Source organism: Lepisosteus oculatus, chromosome 1, assembly GCF_040954835.1.
Source record: "Lepisosteus oculatus isolate fLepOcu1 chromosome 1, fLepOcu1.hap2, whole genome shotgun sequence".
NCBI classification, from domain to species: Eukaryota; Metazoa; Chordata; class Actinopteri; order Semionotiformes; family Lepisosteidae; genus Lepisosteus; species Lepisosteus oculatus.
The window spans coordinates 78,056,997-78,077,479 of NC_090696.1; the positions used below are offsets into that span (position 1 = coordinate 78,056,997).

General features: G+C 48.7%; 1 protein-coding gene across 3 annotated transcripts; it reads left to right on the forward strand.

Annotated features, from left to right (window-relative positions):
• The first annotated feature begins 6 nt into the window (after positions 1-6).
• spata18 (spermatogenesis associated 18) lies at positions 7-18,836 on the forward strand. 3 transcript variants are annotated; one of them, XR_011190357.1, is made up of 15 exons: positions 61-578; positions 1,888-1,993; positions 2,137-2,252; positions 2,338-2,456; positions 2,851-2,946; positions 4,353-4,487; positions 4,987-5,221; positions 5,753-5,911; positions 6,559-6,734; positions 7,280-7,403; positions 7,797-7,877; positions 8,837-9,001; positions 15,802-15,945; positions 16,614-18,464; positions 18,814-18,836. XR_011190357.1 is itself a non-coding variant. In XM_069193857.1 (12 exons), exons 1-12 carry the CDS (start codon positions 492-494, stop codon positions 8,876-8,878), a joined length of 1,476 nt encoding a protein of 491 aa, XP_069049958.1. In that variant the 5' UTR covers positions 61-491; the 3' UTR covers positions 8,879-9,385. The 3 variants fall into 3 exon arrangements, 2 of the variants coding, with proteins under 2 accessions (XP_069049959.1, XP_069049958.1); XM_069193857.1 differs by lacking the exons at positions 15,802-15,945; positions 16,614-18,464; positions 18,814-18,836 and having other exon boundaries at positions 8,837-9,385; XM_069193858.1 differs by lacking the exons at positions 2,851-2,946; positions 15,802-15,945; positions 16,614-18,464; positions 18,814-18,836 and having other exon boundaries at positions 7-578; positions 8,837-9,385.
• Positions 18,837-20,483: the final 1,647 nt, after the last annotated feature.

Sequence of the window (20,483 nt, forward strand, 5' to 3'; positions counted from 1 at the left end):
AGTCTTAAACTACCGAGGCGAACCAATACCCAGTAGTTGGTCTGACAGCGTGGTGTCATTTTTTATTTTTTTGGGGAAAAAAGGGGGAAATAAATCTCAGCGTTTAGGCACCTGACCGTGTGTACAGTACAGGAGGTGTGTAGTTAGACGCAACAGTGGGCGCCGCGCACACGGCTTGTTTGCATCACGGAGGTGCGTGTAACCAACGCGGGCAGGCGTGCAGACAGCGTGTGTTTATCATAAAAGCACCGCCGGGTCGCCTCGACCAGCGAGCGAGCAGCACCGTGCGCCCACCTGCAGATCCCCTCCTCCTCCTCCTCCATCCTGGGAAATGGCGTTGCTACAACTGAAGCGGCGCTTGGCGTCCGTGGTAGCATCGGCAGACGTCAGGGGCTGTGCTGCTGCTGCACACCCCCGCGTATAAATGCCGGGAGCCCCGCTGCCCTGCCATTGAGCTGCTGGGGCAGACCGGGGCTGGAGCAGCAGCAGCGATGGCCGACACGCTGCGCAGGCTGGTGAGCACCTCCTCCTTCAGCGCCCTGCAGGACAAGCTGGACTCCTGGCTCAAGGACTATCATGTAAGTCGCCACGAAGCCGCCCGTCTCCCTTGCCCTTCATTCCTTCCTTCCTCTCACAGCTTTCTGGGGGGGTTTGTTTCTTTTGTTGTTGTTGCGGGCGGGATGGAGAAGTGTTTAAGACGCTCTGCTTTCCAGGTCTTGCCCAGCGAAAGTCATTTAAAAAAATAAAAAGAGGCAGGTTGTTGCAAGGGGAAACAAAAACGGATTGTGCAAAATGTTAATGAGCGGTGCTCCGCGCAGCACCTGATCCCCTCGGTTACCACGGATGATAGTGGCGGATTTTCAGACGAGTGTTTCACACGATATAGTATAGATGTCTTCCCCAGCGACCAGTACACAGACCGCCGTGCGTGTATCTCTGCGGACGGGAACAGGGGAAGGCAAAGGCTGAACTAATTCCCGGTGAAGTCGTGTGTGTATGTGTGTGCGCGCATTGGAACGATGTGACAGTGCTCAGCGGAGACGGGGTTCGCGGTGAATTTCGGGGTTCAGGGTCGTCATCTAGGGGCCTTGTTGTCGAAAGCGCTGGTTCCGCCGCAGAGTTTGGTTGCTACGGACGCTCGTTGTCATGGAGATCGCCAGACCCTTCCCGGCGTGGAAACAGGAAACACGCGAGCCGTGCCCTGCGCGTGCCTGGGAGCCGTCCCCGCGGCCCAGCGGCAGCACACGAGCGCGCCCTTGCAGAGCCCTTAAACTCCTATCCTCAGGTGTATCACACCTGTAGTGAGAGGTGCACTACTTGCATCATTCCAGAGTTTGCACGGAGCTCCCTTCGTATTGCTATAACGGTTTACAGCAGCATCATATTTTTAGAACGTCACTGGATGTGATTTCAGACGGAAATCTCAAATATACTGTACCGAGATATATATATTGTAACGCTTACGGCCGACAGGCACTGTGTAAGAGCCGGCGTACCAGAGCAGGTGACGTCACCGCCCTTCCCTGTGATAGCAGGACCACAGCTACTGGGCTGTAGAGAGATCTCTCTTTAGCACACGGGGCTGGGTCACTGCGGAGTCCTGGGTTCGAGCCTCAGTCGGGATGGGGCCGACCTAATGCGGCAAGGGCGCCCGCCTGAGCCCCCATTGCGTTACAATATATAACTCCTGCGGTCCCATCCACAGTAATACGAACTATAACGCCTCATATGTAGCTCATTCCTGCAGTTTGAATGCGGGCAGTCAAAATGAAATTTGAAAGGACAGATTGTGCCGGTGTTATCATGGAGAATAATTATGACCGGGGGGTGAGGTAACTCCAGGCCGAGCCCCCCCCCCAGTGAGGCCTGTCTCTCGGACCCCCACAGCTCCTCTCCTGCGACCAGAACCTGAACCGGTGCTGCGAGCTGGTGGAGCTGACGGCCCGGGTGCAGGGGCAGCTCTTCGCCGTGCTCAGCCAGACGGCCAGCGAAGGTAGGGGCCCCCTCCCTCCCCCCGCTCGGTCTCCCTCCGCCGCCTGCCCCCCTCCCTCCGCCCGCTCGGTCTCCCTCCGCCGCCTGCCCCCCGCCCCCCGCCCCCCGCTCGTCTCCCGCTGACGCCGCCCTGTGACGTTGCAGGAGGCCACTATGCCGGAGTGGAGACCCTGAAGTCGCGCCTCCTGCCCTGGCTGGGCTCCTGCTTCGCCCTGGGCTCCGCGGGCGTGAGCGCCGACACCAGCCTGAGCCTGATCCAGGTACCGCCGCCGGGCCGGCGCACACGGCGCACACGAGAGGCGCGCCTGCAGCGCGGGTCTTTAAATGCGGCGTGTGTGTCTGCAGGAGTCCGTGGAGAAGGAGAAGAGGATCCGGGACCTGTCTCAGTCCCACGAGCACGAAATCCACAAGATGGAATCGCAGCTGAGCTCCACGCGCCTGGAGCTGGACTCCGTCAGACAGGAGTGAGTCTCTCCTGCAGGAGCCCAGTTTCCTCTTCTGGGGGGGGGGGGGGGGGTGGACACTCAGGGTCCATCCCGGGTTTCACTTTGTAGCTGCGAAGCTGTTGTCCCGCGCCTCTCTGGAGTTTAAGTGTGAGCGCGGCGTCAGAGGGACGAGACCGAGCGAGGAGTCTAGGCAAGGCCCATGGGGAGGTGATTTTTACAATATTGACGTGTATGTATGCGTGCATGTGTGTGAATCTTGGTTAACTAACTCACGAGTGTGATTTCCCAAGGACAGACTATTCCAAACATTATATATCCTCATTGCTGGGGTAAAGATGTTCATGGCACGCAGGAATCGTCTAGGAATTGTCCAGAGCAACAGAAATAAACCGTGTCTTAAAATGTGTTTCAGTTTAGAAGACGCTCAGCTGGAACTTGATGATACCAAAAACAAATCGGCAACGACGCTTTTAGCTACAGAAGACGAGATTCTTCAGCTCAAAGCCGAGTGAGTCGAGCTCCTGTCACCAGTTTTGTGCTGCCCTGTGAGCTCAGCTTTTAACCTCCCAAACTACAGCAGCAGAAGGGGGAAGTAAACCGAGTCACACATGAGAAGAGAAGGGCGAAGAGCTGCCGTCTCACAGGTCCTGGGTTCATGGACAAGTGTTCTGTCCAAACCCTGGTGTCCCATCCAGGGTGTGGTCCTGTCCTGTGTCCTGTGATGGACTGGTGTTCCATCCAGGATGTGGTCCTGTCCTGTGTCCTGTGATGGACTGGTGTTCCATCCAGGGTGTAGTCCTGTCCTGTGTCCTGTGATGGACTGGTGTTCCATCCAGGGTGTGGTCCTGTCCTGTGTCCTGTGATGGACTGGTGTTCCATCCAGGGTGTGGTCCTGTCCTGTGTCCTGTGATGGACTGGTGTTCCATCCAGGGTGTGGTCCTGTCCTGTGTCCTGTGATGGACTGGTGTTCCATCCAGGGTGTGGTCCTGTCCTGTGTCCTGTGATGGACTGGTGTTCCATCCAGGGTGTGGTCCTGTCCTGTGTCCTGTGATGGACTGGTGTCCAGGGTGTGGTCCTGTCCTGTGTCCTGTGATGGACTGGTGTTCCATCCAGGATGTGGTCCTGTTCTGTGTCCTGTGATGGACTGGTGTCCTGTCCAGGGTGTGGTCATGTCTTGTGTCCTGTGATGGACTGGTGTCCAGGGTGTGGTCCTGTCCTGTGTCCTGGGATGGACTGGTGTCCTGTCCAGGGTGTTGTCCTTTCTTGTGTCCTGTGATGGACTGGTGTCCTGTCCAAGGTGTGGTCCTGTCTTGTGTCCTGTGATGGACTGGTGTCCAGGGTGTTGTCCAGTCTTGTGTCCTGTGCTTCTAGAAGGGTCCTTGGGACACTGTGACCCTCACTGAGAATAAGTGGGTTTCTGTTGATGAATGGAAGAAAGCAATTGAACCTTTATTTAGAAAAGGACATTTGCCCCCAATTCAATGAATAGAAAAACAAATGCTTCTCACATATAACTTAACAGAAAATATAAATATAAATATACATTGTACATTATCAACTGTATTTTTTATAAGAATTATAAACTATTTTATATAGAGCCTTCGACAGTGGCTTCTTAAAGTCTTTACAGAGAGAATAACTATACAGTGAGAGGAGACAGAGAGCAGAGTTACACAACAGTTACAATGAGGGTTCGAATACACAGCAGAGGGCCACACAGAAGCAGTTCAGTCAGATCCCTTCTAAAGGCTTTCTTGGATATAAGGCCCCTTTACATGTATTGCTGCCTCCGGACCTGGAAAGCCGTGTCCTGTGACTGGGGAAGAGGTCGGTGTTGTGTCGGAGTGGTCCCTTGCCCTGCGGTGATGGCGACTGGTTTCCAGCCTGACCGCTCCCACCCGCTGTGTCGCGCAGGCTGAGGGCGGCCTGTGACCGGGCGGACCTGTACAAGAGGAAGCTGGACGTCCTAGACGATTACGAACGACAGATCCGCCTGCTGAAGGACGAGGTGTCTTTCCTGACGGCGGAGAAGTCCTTGCTGCGGGACAGGTGAGCTTTCCCTTGGGAATGTCCCTGGAGGCACGGCTCGGCTCCTGTGGAGGCTGTAAATCGCTTTGTGCTTTAGAGAAGCTCCGGATCGTGCTGCTCGATTATTAACATGACCTCTGCTTAGATTTCGAAGTTTCTTTAGAAAGAGTCTCCTTTCACTTCCTCTCTGCTTTGTGAGGAGAGTGGGAGAATCCCTTTTTATTGTAGCATCTTCTTAGATCTGCTGTACTGTACATACGGTATATACTGTAAAGGTGGGTGATTTAAACTTGCATGGCAGTGGCAATAATTCTTGATGCTTATTTTATATCTGTAGCACCTGTCATGACGCATGATCTCAAGACCCTTTACAGCAGGGGTAGCCCGTCCTGGTCCTGGTGACCCGACCCACACCTGTTTGGTTTTGGCTCCGTCCGAGCGCCCTCAGTCACACAATGTAACTCTTCCTTGACCGGTCCTGTGCTCCAGAGCTCTGCAGCCCCGTGTCTGTGTCGTTCAGGCTAACGAGGAGCCGGTCCCCCAGCCCGCTGCCCCGACGCAGCCGGTCCCCCAGCCCACTGCTGAGGAGCGACTCCCCAACTCGCGCCCAGCTCACCAGCTCCTCCCGCCACGCCCGCCTGCTCTCGCGCTTCGGCGATCTCTACTCCACCGAGCGCCTGGAGGCCCAGAACCTGCTGCGCCGCTACATAGACGAGCTGGAGATGGTGCAGAGGATCATCTTTATAGGCACTGTGGTACGAGCCCTTCTCTCACTGGACCAGCGACCTGCTGTTTTTCAATCACTGTATCGGCTCTTGACACTGTTCATGGCTGCATAATGAGCTACTGGAGCTAGAACATGCTTTTTTTATTTGAGTATAATGATTTTTTAGTGGTATTGGGTAGTTAAAAGGCAGCTGAAGAATGCTGTAAGTCATACTGTGTGAAAGGAAACACACTGGGATTAGTCTAAGCTCTTGCTACAATACCAGTAATACGCATTTCATTTTTGAGCACCTTTCAAAAAACTTAAAAGTTCTGTACGATAGCACGGAGTGCATATAATGTACATAGTAAAATGAAGAGCACAGCAAATTGGTACAGTACACAGACAACAAAGCAAAAGTTTCCAGCTGTTAGTACTTAAGTACTCAAGTAGTGCCAAGTGTTAGTACTCGAGACTGTCCTGTAGTTAGAGGGGTTAGTACTCCAGTAGCTCCAGGTACCTGAGTGCTCCAGTAGCTCCAGGTCTCATTGCCGCACTGTTTCTGTTTCCCTGAGCCCAGGAGTCCTTCCATGCGGCAAAGATGGCCTACAGGCAGTTCAAGCTGCGAGTGAGGAAGACCCTCTCTCCCACACACGCGGGCCCGGAGTCGCTGGAGGATGCTGTGGTGGACTACATCGTCCGGAACCTGGACCTCTACGACGTCCAGGCCAGCGTGAATGTGGGTGCCCCCTCCTCCCTGCCCACTCCCTTTCCCACCCGCGTCAAGCCCACACTGGGACCCGACTGTCAGCGAGACTCCCAGCTCGACCGAGACACAAACTCAGCTTAAGATGCGTGCGAGTTATTGACTTTATCACAATTATATAGACCTTTCAGTAAGCTTACTTTGTTTGTGCCTGTAAGATGCCGATTTAATTCAGGAAAAAATAAACGGCAACTAGTGTGCGCCGTGTCCAAGTTAAACGTATTTTTGAAGAGGAAACGTATATTGACATTATATAGCACATGTATCTTAAAGCCTAAGAAATGTTGGACAAGATTCTATTTTCCACCATCATTACAGGGTTAATGCCAAGTGTGCTGTTCCTACGTATGCATCACCTCGTTGCATCTTCTCTTGATCGTCTCACGTCAGTTCTTGAGTAGTTACTGTACCTGTAAACTTGGTCGAATGGTAGCATTGCTCTGCCCCTGTGAGGGCACCATGGCTGGAGTGTGATAAGGCCTCTGAAAACGGAGCCACACCCAGTCGTGACCACACCCACACCTAACCACACCCACCGGTAGCCACACCCACCTGCTCATCGCACAAGGTTTCCGCAGACTCGCTATGGCCGATAAAGCGCTGGCTGCCTCTCTCCCCAGGACGTGATCAGCGCCATGAACGTGCACCCCAAGATCTCCTTCCCGCCGGAGGTGGACTTCATCCTCCTGGGCAGCTTCCTGCGCGAGGTGTGCCGCGTGGCCTTCGCCATGCAGACCCTGGAGCCGCCGCTGGACCTGGCCTTCAGCACGGACGGGGAGCTGTACAGCGAGAGCAAGTGAGCCTGCGCTCTTCATGCTGGGGGTCAATGTCCGTGCTTTAATGGCTAATAATAACTAGACTAGTTCAGGTGGGCAGCTGTGTCAGCAAAGGAACAAGTAATAGGTTTATTCCCTGCTGAAAAGAGAAGAAAGAAAACACAATGTCTTGCCGGGTGTTACTGCCCTGTCTTTCTCACACCTGAAGAAGGCTCCACGGCCAAAACATTGTGTGATAACAATAAATTGTGACAATAACAATAAACATTGTGTTTATTGTTATTGTCATCCTGTAAAGCGCTTTGAGAAGCCACCTTTAAAGGTGCTATATAAAATAAAGTTTATTAATATTATTATTATTATATTTTCTTTAGTAGCTCCACAGAGTATGTGCTTCCTGTATCCACCACTGGGGGTCTCCCTGCCCCAGCACAGTCACACAGCGCAGGTCGCAGGGAAGGGAGAAGTGTCAGATTTCTGAGACAGGAGATGGGGGGTGACAGGGCTTGTCCAGGTCAAGCCGGCCCGTTCAGGGGAGGTTTGAGCGCCCCCTCTCTCCTCGCAGGTACCGGCGCAGCTTCGACTCGGAGTACTCGGCCCCGCTGGTGGCGTACCACGTGTGGCCGGCCCTGGTGGAGGGAGACGCGGTCATCATGAAGGGAGAGGCCGTCACCCGGCGGGGCGCTCTGGTAACCTCGCTCTCTCCGCGGCCCTGTGCGATAACCAGCGACAACCGGCTCCCTGCATCGGTCTAAGCGCCTCGGAATGCCGGAGTATTTTTATTGGGAACGATGTCAGCTGATTTGAAAAACCTGCAGTCTGTGGATCGGTTTACAAAGAGGCTAGGCTGATAGGGGGTGAAATCATAACTGTCTGGCAAATCAGATCCTTGCAGGTTAGTTTGTTTTTCAGCATCTCTCTCTGGACGGCAGCACCGCGGCGCCTTGTTTGGGTTGCAGCTTTGGTGGGGGATGGGTACTGCAATGACAGGCTGTTTTGTGCAGCAGCAAACCCATTTAAAGGAGCTTGCTGCGTCACGAACCAAGTGTTTCACTACGATTGCCAACTCTTGCCCCCCGCAGTGGTCCCCCAGGAGAAGCAGGAGTAGGAGCTCCAGCCCTGTGCGCCCGCGGTCGCGAGCCGGCAGCCCCTCTCGACCTCTGGTGAGTTCGAACCGCCAGCCTCCTACAGCTCACATTAAACTAGACCAGCCACTGGTCTTAAACCACGAGGAGGCCAGTCTGTGCACCGAGCTCATTTGGCTCTCAGTAGCTAATTGACCTGAGGGTCTCATGCAGCTGTTTCTTGAAAGAAGCCAGGGTATCGGCTTCAACAACATGGCTGGGCAGCTGGTTCCCCACTACCACCACTCTTTGTGTGAAGAACTGCCTCCCTATTTTTAAACTATGTCCTTTCCAAAGATGGAATATATGCTATCAATTTCTAAGCAAAAACATAGATCAAGAATTCTATGGGCTTGGGGCCACTGTAATAACCCATGCTAATTAAGGACTGTTGCGCTTTAATACAGAGACAGTAGCTTTGGACATTCTTGTCCTGTGCCTCTTCTGTTGCTTCGGCATTGTGTGTGTCCCCTGTCCCTCTGTCCTGCCCGTGTGTGAGCGCTGGCACTCCTGAGTGGGACATGGGCTGGGACACCGCTGCGCTGGCGTCTTCCTCCTGTTCCCGGTGTCTGGAGGTGGAGAGCTACAGAGCCCTCGCAGAGCAACACCAGACAGAGAAACTGACGCCCGTTCTTCGACTCGGAGGTCGGCGTCCTTGTAGGGCCCCCCTGGTGCTTGGCGGTGCCACTGTGCCAGTGGATGTGCAGCCCATGCTCGGCCCAGGCTGTTGAGCGAAATCATTTTGAAGGACAAAGCGCAGGGAACAGGAAAATATTACTTGATTACAAGACTTTGGCAGTCCAAAAATAAGGGGAAAAAAGCACAGTTTAACATGTCTGGGATTGAATTCAGAAATTACAGCTGTTATTGTAAAAAAAAAAGCCGAATTATGTTGGTGTGAAATGGCGTTTGCCTTCAGGTGAAGGTTTGTAGTTTTCGCAGGTGGGTGGTGTGGCGCTGGCCTCCCGCTGACCGCCGCTCTGTCCACTCTGTTCCAGGCCTCCAGCCACAGCCGCAGCCCCTCTCCGGGGCGCCTGTGAGCCCCCCCAACGCCCCGACCCCCCCCCAGCCCGGAGCAGGTCTCACGCCCGGAGCAGCAGCAACAGCATGTGGAGACTCGCATCTAAAAACCTCTGCAGCTGTGGGAAAAAAAAGCAGCTCATGTGAGCCTTGTCTGTTTACTGCATTTTAAAACGCAAGCGGGCTTTCAGAGGGTGCGGCTGCAGAGGCTCCTCGGTCACGCTGTGCCTGCTGCGCTGTTCCCAGCAGCCCTGTAGAGCTCCAGCCCTCTCGCCTGCTGCTCTACCTGCAGGGCTCTTTCTCACCCTACACTTTCGCCAACAGACCGGTTTTCTGTCGCTGCAAACGAACACTTCCACGCCCGCGCTGGGCGAGGACCTGTGTCCTGTGGGCGCTGGGGAGCCCGTCTGGTGCAGTTACCGACCGGCAGTATTATTGAGCAGCTGGAGAATGTTGCTGTGATGATTTGTCTTCAGTACTATTTTAACGTTCTCGGTCAACTTTAATTAAAACCGGTACACAACCTGCACAGTAGCACTTTCAAAGGTGATCAGATCAGTTTGAAAAGGTTCTTTCTGACCACAGACAGAACTGACTGAAAGATCTAGTTAACTGCTGGGGCTGGGATCTGTCTCTCTTCTGGGTTGTACCAGATTGTAATTGTCCATCGTGTATGCAGTGTGACTGTCAAGGTTGGGAGGACGTGGGTTACTCTCTGGGCAATATTACGTTTTTTCAGCCCTGTTGGACATCAGCTGTCCAGGTCTGCTGCCACTCAGTGGAGATGTGAGCAGTGGACAGACACGGCTCACTCTTTTTAATGAGCTCACTAACCTGGAAAAAAGTTGCGTATTTTTTCCTCCCATATTCGACATGTGAAATTTAATTTTGCATGACTTCTGGATCTGGAGCTCAGTACATCACATGGGAGCACTGGGGAACGTCCCTCCTCAGTTTCTGGCCCTGTGAATGATGGAGGCTGTTGAAAACTCTCATACTGAGCAGCTGAAATAGGCTCACACAGCTTAAGATCCCATAGCCTTGTGTGTCTTTAATTAGTAAAGCCTCCTGGGACATAAAGAACTGGTGTTGATACATTAATAACTGTTGCAGTTTTAGATATTGTTTTTGAGATTTAAAAACCCACACTTTTATATTCACATTCACCTGACATGATCAGAACATAACAATAACTCGGTGGAGTAGAAGGAACAGCTAATTCCATGCAGGAAGGAAAAGAAAAGAGACACAATGTTTCACTTTTTCAGGCTCCACAGCCGAAACGCTGGGTCTCTTTTCTTTCTTTTCCTTGCAGCGTGGAATAAACCTTTACCTGTTCCTTGGCAGCCTGTGTGAACAGTGGAATAGATGTTCATCCTGTTGTGATAATGATGCACAAAGGATGTTTGCTTATATGTCAGTCAGTAGGAGAATGTATTAACAAACCAGGACTTTTTAAACATTTTTAACATGGGGACAGAAAAGCCTAAACAAAACATCTCATTACACTGAAAAAGGTTGTTTGATGTAAGACTGGCAACTGGCTCTTCTTTCTGCATTGCTCTCATGTGAAAGTGCTTCTGGTTCTGAAGGCTTTACAAGACTAGACCATCTGCTTTATATCTGTATGGCCTTTCAGGAAATTCACAGTTTTGGTTCTCTCTCATTGTGCTTAAGTGATTAGAATTGTTTTATTGGTTGCAGGAATCGGGAATTGGGGAAATTTTAAGTTTTAATTTTTTAAAGAGAAATCTGTTGCATAAAAGGTGGATTATTTTTAAAGAACATTTCTGCTTTGCTATATTCTAGCCTGAATAACTAGGTCAGGACCTGTCTGAAAATATTCCTCAGTCAATCCTCTGCTTTTGTTTTCTGACTGAGTGGGTCAGACAGTCTCTTCACTTAACTGTTGTTCGTTCTGACTCTTCTGTCCTTGTACAGAGGTCCTGAAGATTTCTTTGTATTCAGTTGAAGATCCAGTCTTGAAAACAAGGTGCTCTTTGTAGTTGGCCCCTTCAGCCAGGTTCAATTTACATAAACAACTTGTGGTGTTTTAACAGAAATGAACCTTCACTCAGTTCTAAATGACAAAGAGACTGGAGCAGGAGGGTGCCACTACAGTACTGTATGTTTTCTCTTTTCATAGGGGGAGGGAATTATTTTATATGCCTGTATTGTAATGATATTAGTATTGTTTTCTTTAAAAAATGTAATTATAATATTTAACGGACATTTAACAAAGTGTTTGGCAGCTGGAATTACCTCATGATTAAGAAGGATTTGGTTACAAAGCTCTTGTGTGACTCTGAGGGCTGCGATCTGCCGACAGAGCTGGTAACTGTTACTGACAGCTGTGAACTATACCAGCATTCCACATTCTGCTTAAATGCCATTGATTTCTGATTGAATATATATATATATTAGGTATTTTTTCTAAGTAATCTGTGTGTCTTTGTATTACAATTAACATTTTTAATAAAATACAATTAAAATATTTTTTGCAACACTGCTGTGTTGTGAAAAGCTGAGATTTAAATAAGGTTGTGTGGAGTTTTGATATCCACTATACGTCTAGGGTACAAAACGCAACAGATGTAACACACTGCCTGGCTGTTAAGTCAGAAATACAGCCCTTACTGATGAGTTGATGATGAAAAGACAGAGATGGGAGGGTCCCTGTCGAACACGCCCACAGTGGGAGGGGCTCCGTGCCAGACACGCCTGCGGTGGGTGTGGTGTTTTCAGACACGCCTATTGTGGGTGTGGCGCTTGGATGCAGTGCACTTGAATAAAGGAGGTTCTGAATCAGGGACTGCTAACAAATACTATTCTTATTGAAAACTGAAAGCAAATTTAAAAATACGCCCCGACCAGGAAACCTGAGTTCCTCCCGTGAGGTGGACGGCAAATGGAATGATTCTTAGCTACTGTATCTCCACACTAGGAAAAATGTGCGCATTTAAGACATGTGGGCACATGGATCTAGGATCTGAGGCTTGCAAGGTCAGTTTCACTGATTTGCAGTAAAACTGTGAACACCGATTCAGGTCTGTCTGAACTACAAGATAAATTAGCTCCTCCTGAACACAATGTGCACACTGCTTGCAGTCAAGGGTTAAGAACGTTGTTTGTATTAATACACCTGATTTCATGCTTCCTTAAACAAAAACCCGTGCTATTCACGAATTACTTAATTGAAAACCTTACGCAGCTCCCAGGACCCGTGAAGGAGATGAAAACGGACTCCTGTCAGACAGTGAAGCCCGGTTCCCAGCAGTTCAAAACCTTGAGCGATATTATTCTCCCCACCCGTTTCCTTTCACAAGGATTTCAACTGCAAAAAACAACAACAAGGAGATTAAAATGTCGTTTATGCTTTTCCATTTATTGTACGTTATCGAATAAGTGGCCAGGAGCAGCCTGTTTTAGCAGCCCCTGGCCACATTCATACAATATTTACGGCTGTTAATTTAAGAGGGTTTACGGGCGGTATACCGTGTTTCCTGTGTATTTAGTAACATCAGAAGCTTGTTCTTTTTTCCAGGAAACTACTATGGCATTAACTACCTAATGGCTTAGTCTTGTGTGTTTCTGTCGCAGACTCGCAGTAACAGTTATTTATATATGTGGCAGCAGTAAACGTTAGTAGGAATCCGACCTGTTATCTGGGGTTTATCCTGGGAATAATTTCAGGTTAGTGGTATTTTTCCTCCGCCTTTTGGAAGCACGAAAGTGCAAAAGCGGAGCGATGCTATAACGCACCCAACTGACTTATTCCTTTTGAAAACAAAACGCCAGTCCAAACTGCTAACTAAGCCCTTTTAAATGTCGACCTCTCGAAGTATAAATACAGACCGGGGTTGAGGCAAAGTAATTATACAGTGGTTAAAATTTCAAGGGGGAATTATAATGCGCTCAGTCTAACCAGTGTAGAGCTGTGTAAAATACACGCTATTTAAGTGAAGCCTATACATAACTCACCAACATATCCCGACGTTTCTGGAGTGACGTGCGAGGCTTCTGTAAGAAGAGACCCGGCGCGGTCACTGAATGGCCGCTGTGGACGGACTCCACCCAGGCCGTGAGCTGGCCGAAAGAGACCTCGGCCCTCGCCTAATAACTCCACAGTGTGCCGTCCCCGAGCGTGGGGGCTCTGTTTCCTCTGGTGTCTGTGAAGGGTCTTTAGAAAAGTGTGAGCACGGAGCGTGATGTGTACAAAACAGGGCACGTCCTTGAGCATGATGCTACAGGGCAGAAAACAGTGATGAAGAGACGCAGGCGCCCTGCTCACTGTACTGCACTGTCACACTTCTCCAGCGCTGGAAACATCAGGGCCCAGTGCAACGCCCTCCCGGTTACCAACAAAACGCCACACCAGGTGTCCCGGTAACAAGACTACACTAATATGTTCAGTTACCACACTACATTAAACTGACGGCCGTTTTGCATTTGGTAAATATGAGAAGAGATCTAGGAGCCCGGAACACGAAGTCTCAGACCCGTCTCATTGCTCCAAACCCAGACGTGTCCCGAGTGCTGTAGCAGAGCTTGCTCGGTAAAGCCCACAGTTCTGATGAAGGAGTTCATCGAAGGATGTGAGTCAACTTTAACCCACTTGAAAAGCCTTCTCATTCGACTTAAGGGTTAGACTGATAATTTTACAGGTGTTTTTTCTTTCCCTATTATCTCTGCATGTCGGTGCTCCGGGAGAGAAATGGAGTAATACGCGATTCCCCCACTAGGTGGCTCTGTTGTCTCACGTTAAAGTCCGGGCTGCTGCCTCGGCCGGAGGTTGATACTGGGCGGTGGAGCCTCTGACGTCTTTGAAAAGATATACTTCTCATTTTTTGGAAAATCTCTTCCAGATATTCCTACCAGATAGAGATGAATATGGGTAAGCGACCGAGTTTTGAAGCTTGGAATCGCTGTTCTTATATACTAACGTATGCAATGACGTTTTAAACTAAAGGAACAGCAGTGACCTAAACAATACAACCCGCCCGATTCAAAGAAGAGTGTCATGAGGGAAAAACTGCAAACAGATGAATATTCATACGAGCATTGAAAACATTGGCATAAAATTCTGTTTACTTATGAGATAAAAGGGGATTTTTCTTTGCACTCAGATGGTGAGGCACCATACTGACCTCCTTATTGTCACAGGCTGGTGGTAAAAGTCTGTTACAGGCTCATACAGCCTCATGTGGTGCTGGCCAGTGTTTTATTGCTGACATTCTGATGTGTTGACTTGCCCTGTGGGCTCAGGACTCATGGGCAGGTATTGGTACTTCAAGTATTTATCCTTTTAAAACAAGAAACTCAAAACCTTGAAAGGCTTGATGCAGTAAAACGAGTGGCGTAAGAACTTAGATACTTGTAGGAAAACCTCCACAAACAAAAGACTGGAGGGGGATTTTGACTTTATTGGCCAGAAACTGGGCCAGAGGAAGAAAGCAGTTCCAGGGTAACGAGTAACAAGCCACTGAAGTGTTGAACAATGAGGCGACAAGGCGCTGAAGATTTCCCTTGGTAACCCTTTCAAAAGCTACAGAGGGGTTTCAGAAAAGAAGAATGATGAGAGCATAAACATGTTGTTTATTCAGTTCCTTGACATTTCAAAGATGAAAAAAAGCCCAAAACAGAGCTCAAAAATAAAGTAAAACAGAACCCCCGCACAGAGCTGCAGCAGAAGCCCCAGTCAGTGAGGCTTGGATCATGCCAGCAGCCGGGGCAGGGCAGTGGGCAGCCGGAGCTGCAGCTCTGGCCAGCTGCCTACAGCGGAGCAATCTGCTGCTCACCTGGAGGGGCCTCCTCGCCCTTCACAGCCAAGTGGTCAGCCTGTGAGACCGGCCCAGGGGACAGGGAGACCCCTCCTGCCTGCAGCCGGAGGCAGAGGAGCTGCTGATGCACCTCACTTGCTCTGATAATATGGGGTTTTATTCACCCTCGGAGACACCATGAAGCACGGTGTGAAAGAGAGGGGCTCGTGTTTGCGTTCTGTTTACCAGTTCAACTTTCTGCTCTCTCCCGGAGAAGCACGTCTCTGGCAGTGTGGAGAACGACAGCAGCCCTCTGCTCATAGAAGGAGCACAAAGACCGGCGAAGGGAGGCAGAACTGCTCCAGCGCAGTAAACCCCATCTGTAATCCGCACTGCAAACTCGGTTCACATCCTAAACACTTCAGTGTCTGACTGCACAGCACACGGCTCTTTCTCTTTGTGTGCGATGCAGCTGCAATCCAAAATGAAGAAGGAAACTGAAACTTTTAGTCAACCAATAACACAGCCTTCCCCAATAATCTCTCAAAACACAACTGTAACAGATATGTTGTGTGATCTCTAGGCTCTAATTTCAATAATGATTTTCATGCTCTAGTTATTAGTAGCTAACATAGGCTCATTTTTTAAAAGAGCCTCCTAACACCACCAACATTCAGACATCCAGATCATATAAATACTGGAGTGTTTAAAACATTTCAATGTTTTTGTTTTCTTCGGGGGGGCAAATGTGTTTTCTCAAGTGCAGTGCCAAGCATGCAGAAATATGTAATAAGTTTTTTTATTTTAAAATTAGCAACCATTTATTCTGTGCCAAGAGAAATTAAGATACAAAAAGGTCTGAAAAAACATTCCCTTTGATCTCTGTCAGAAGTGTCACAGCATGTCTGCGGAGGTTGCTTGTGCGTTAGTGATATATCGCCTCCATATGTCCGGCGATATAGAAATGGGAGTATATTTAGAAAACATATTGGTTATTATGTCTTTGAAGGCAACATCTGTTCCTCCAATGGTGGTTCACAAAATCAACTCTGCGTGTTATCTAAAGATCTTAATAATGTGTGATCTGCCCCGTTGCCGTACTGTGCAGAATACTGTTTATTAAACAATAAGTGTAACTGTCGTTAAATAATGTCATCCGTCTCCAGTTACCTCTTTATCCCCAGAGGGTCCGGGAGCTGGACTCCATCCTGGCGGACACTGGGTGCAAGGTGCACGCGAGTCCACAGGGGGGCGCACACGCGCACGTGCAGGAGACACTGCACGGGTGCCGGTCGGCCCACACAGCAGAAGCAGGGCTCTGGACTGCGGTAGGAGACTGCAGCCCCCAAAACAGACCTGTGCAAATGTGGGGTGACCATGCGACCTCTCCACAGAGAGAGTGCGATGTGAATCGGCAGCACCGCCTGCGTCACTCTTAATATAATCACACACATCCAATGTCATTACTCAGCTACGCTGTACTTGGCCTTGAGCTCCGCTATGACACCACAATGCAGTGCATCAGCACTGAGAAGTGTTCAGGTTTAATGTGGAGCTGAGAGTGCTGGAGATGACAGGTTCACATTGTACAGAGAATTCAAGACAATTTGGATAATCTTCCCACAGAAATCGAAGCGCCAATGAAAAAGCCCATCTGACCCACAGCTGCAGTCTCGGCTTCTCCTCTTTTGCTGCAGCGTGATGCCATATTGGGCAGAAATGTCATAAAGTGTTGAAAGATTTTGTGTCGTCAAAAAAAACCAAGAGTTTTTAAATCTTCACACACATTACATGCAGAAAAAGTTATAAAATGCTCATAAACAAAGTTCATTGCTCATGGCCTTTCACCTCGTCTACCTAACGGAGGATTCAAGATATTTCATCTCTGTAAAGACCTTGCTGTGTGGAATTTATGGGCGAGATCTAGAACTCAAGCAGTTTGATGGATTCGGGATGAATTCGATACCTCCTGTCCCTGGTGCTTCCTGTGTTGCAGACTCCCTCTTCCCTGCCCAGCTCCGCCTCTGACGCTGGGAAGCTGTGCCAGATGTTGGCATCCTTTCCCAGTTGTGCCCATAACCGGACATGAAGGGGAACACGAGCAGAGAGCGACCGGGATGAATACGAGGTTTACTGGTCATGAACCATGAAGAAACGGAAAGTCAAGGGATGTTTCTTTACATTTCGCCAAGTTACATTGAAAACATTGTCAACTCCTGCATACTGCCTCATCTTTTATATCTAAACAGCACAAGAGGTACTGTGTCTGAATTGTCCAGTATCAGCTGTGTTTTAATCACTTATACCTGGGGTAAAACATGAAAACTTTCTTTTAGAATCATTTACTCACGTGCTGCTGTTCAAGCTCTTTTTAATCTCTGAACATCTTAAACATTTTCCTGGGTGCATGAACTGTAAACTGAAACAAAAACTCACAGATGGGGACACATGAGTCTCTAAAGCAGTTAGCAGAAAGCCTTTGGAATAAAGTCACAAAAGCTTTAAGCTTAAAGACATCCAGATTGGTGGGGGGTTTAAAGGATATATTTCTGGCATCTCAAAATCCTGACTCAACATTATATTTGCTTCAGTATCATTATTATGTTTTCCTTGATCATTTTGTGCTTTTCTGGATTTAATGGGTTTTGGAAAGTTCTGCAGACGTTTCTTCCAACCTCTCTGGTCCCACAGTAATATTGGGAACAGCTCACAGCACAAGTACTGACACCAATAGCTGTGGTAATGGATTTTGAATGAAATACTTTCTCGTGAGTTATTAAAATTGAATCATAGCCCTGCGGACATCTTTCTCCCCACATCCTGCTTGATGTTAAAGTTGTTTTCTGGATAGGCAGATCACTCGGAGTAATGGAGATCATCCTGAGAAAGTCTTCAGAGAGTGATATACCTTCAGACAACCTGCACACTGGCACCACTGCAGAGCTGCCGGCCTTCAGGCAAACTGTATACCTGTATAGGATTTTATTTTTGAAATATCTTTCAAGTACCTGGAAGGATTGGAGATGCAGCAACAGGGATATTGTGATACTTCGGTGTAATGTTTTAAGACAGTAGAATTGACTTTTCTGTTTACCAGCTCTACACAGTGAAAAACAGCACAGTAATAGCACAGACGGGATGTATTTCTGGAAACGATTGATCTGAACTGCCTGTCTGGTTTAAAACAACAACGTCGTTTTAACCGCGGTCTTCGGAAGGAGATCGCTCCTCTCCCTGGGGACATTGACAAGCGTGGCTGTTGGTCACTTATTGGGGGATCTGTTTCCCAATTAATCACGATAGACAGTACCGGCGTCTCCAAAGGCAAGCATCGCTCTCATGTGCACATCAGATATGTTGTGACAGGGAGGTTTGTCCTGCGTATGTCCTCTTTATGGTGATTGACAGATGTGTCAGGGCAGAGCCGGGGCGTCTGAGGAGCCCTGGAGGCTTGTGGGTATTTCTGTGATGTTGTGAAGACTCTGTCCTCCAGCCTGTGACCTGGCCAGCGCTGGGGTTTTAGCTGCTAACCTGAACCACAACTGTTCAATAACTAGACAACAGTTATTGTCTTGACCAGAGAACTTTCTGGTCAGTAAACAGTCTTGCATTTACTGGCAAACGTGTATAGAAATTTCAGAAAAAGCTTTTCCACAGGCCAGATGCATAGTTTTTGAGGAAAATTAAGTCCCTCAGGGCAGATTTGTCCCACAGGTCCTGAACGGAGTTAATGAGATATTCGGCTCTGGCATTCCTGCTACAGTTTTTAACTACTCTGAAAAGGAAAAACAGTCGAAGCCGCTCCTGAACGCAGGAGCCGGAGGAGTGACAGTTCAGGCCAGCAGTGGTGAGTTATTAGTGCCGAGTCAGACCCGGGCCTCCACTCCGAGAGAGGTCACGGGGCTCCTGACACTGCCTCGCAGAGAGGGCCTGTGATTGTCATTACCTGAGCTCTCCCCCCTCCGAGACCACCTCACAGGGACCAGGGGAAGCTTTCTCATCCAGGGGGCTGAGGACAAGGCCTGCAGCGTAACTGCCCAAACGGGCCGAGCAAGAGCTGTGTGAAAGAAGTAGCCATGATGCACGTCTCTTGACTGTTCCAATCTGGCAAAGGAGCACTGAATTCCTTAGGTAGTTAATAAGATGACAAAAACGTCCTTTTATGCAAAAGGCGCAATTCCCTGTCCACTTTGCAGTGTTCTGAGCTCTCAGGAGCTCTCAGGAGCCCTGGCCTTCCCATCTTCAGCGGGTGCTGTCTGCAGGGCGCCTGTGTCACATGAGGACGAGCAGCTGGAGAGAAGCCATGAGACACACCCCAGACTCTGAGGACATCAGGCCAGCAGGACTGCATCAAAGGAAATACAGGCGATAAACTGGGAAGAAAAAGGATGAGCCTGCAGTGTGGCAGGACAAATGTTTTTCTTGGTAAAAGACAGAGATCAAAGCTAATGGATGAGTGCAAACATTTTTCACAGAACGGGACAGGAGTGAAAACACTGCACTTTAAATGAAAGCTAATATTAATATTGAGATATGATCAAAATGTATTAAGGCAACTGTTACCTATTTCTTAAAAACAGGCCTTCCAGATTTAAGGGAAAGAAATATGGGCTTTAAATGTAATCTTCCTTCTTGAGAAATGTCTTAGCCATGGGAAAAAGGAAGGACAATACAAGTTGTGACTGTGAAGAATGTTTGATTCTTATGTTAAATGAATAAATGGTGCTAAAGGGCATAAAACTCACGACTGCAAATATTGTGGTTGGAGACATGAGGAACGGAGCTGTTGTGGGATAAAAGAAGTACAGTTTATCATTGCCAATTTCATTTATTTTTATTATTTGCACTACAAAAGTCCAAAGCTGTTTCTAAGAAACCACTAATCCATATCCTCATCTTTCAAATAAGCATTCTGTGCTGAACATCATCTCAAAACAGAAATTTGAACATGCCCAAAGCTTTATTTTTTTAAAAATAATCCCGGGCAAGGGGGAATCGCGAACGCTGACCCGCGTCTGTCCCTGGAGACTCAGTCGGCCCAGGGTTCACTGAGCCCTGCAGGCCTGGGCTCCTTAGCGAATAATTGCCTGGGAGTGATGCAGGAGTTGGTCTGCTTGTCCAGCAGGGCCCAGCTGTACCGACCCGATAGCTTCTGCAGCACTGGCATCCTTGGCTAGCTCAGTGTTCACCTACAAGGGCCCTGAATTGAAGGAGAATGTATGTTTGGTGTAGAAATGAGCCATTTATCATTTCTACAAATAACGAGTAACTCATAGTGCCAACAACTCTATTATGAAACGCCCACAGCACGGAAAACATCTAAGAACAAAACCAAAGATGTCTGGGTGCATCGTTTCCTTCATTTACGTGAATCTGTTTGCTCTCTTCAAAAGAGAGCCTGGTCTTCGCTTTGAGGGGAGAGGCTGCACGGACAGCGAGACAGTTCACCACACAGCGCAGAGCAAGGTGATAAAACAGCATGTCTGAAATCAAGACCAATTAATATGAGGAAAACAGTTTTATACAGTTGGAGCACAAATTCACTCCAGGTTTTTTTCTGAAGGAGCAGATACGCCCCGACTGCAAGTTTTAATCACGAAAAAGAAACTGCTTCTCAGGTGCCTCCAGTAAAGATCATCAGTGTCATCATAGTGCTTGAACCCAAAGCTGTAAACGTATGCTGTACTTTATAAAACATCTGCGCTTCCTTTAAAAAAAAAAAGGATTCCTTTCTTAAATATAAAAACAGCAGTAGATTACAGTCAATAGCTCTGCGGGTAATTTAGACTGTGCAGGTGTGAGTTTTGCTGTGTTACAGCTCCGACGGGACTAATAAGTAAGCGGTCTGATTTTACATTCTCACGAA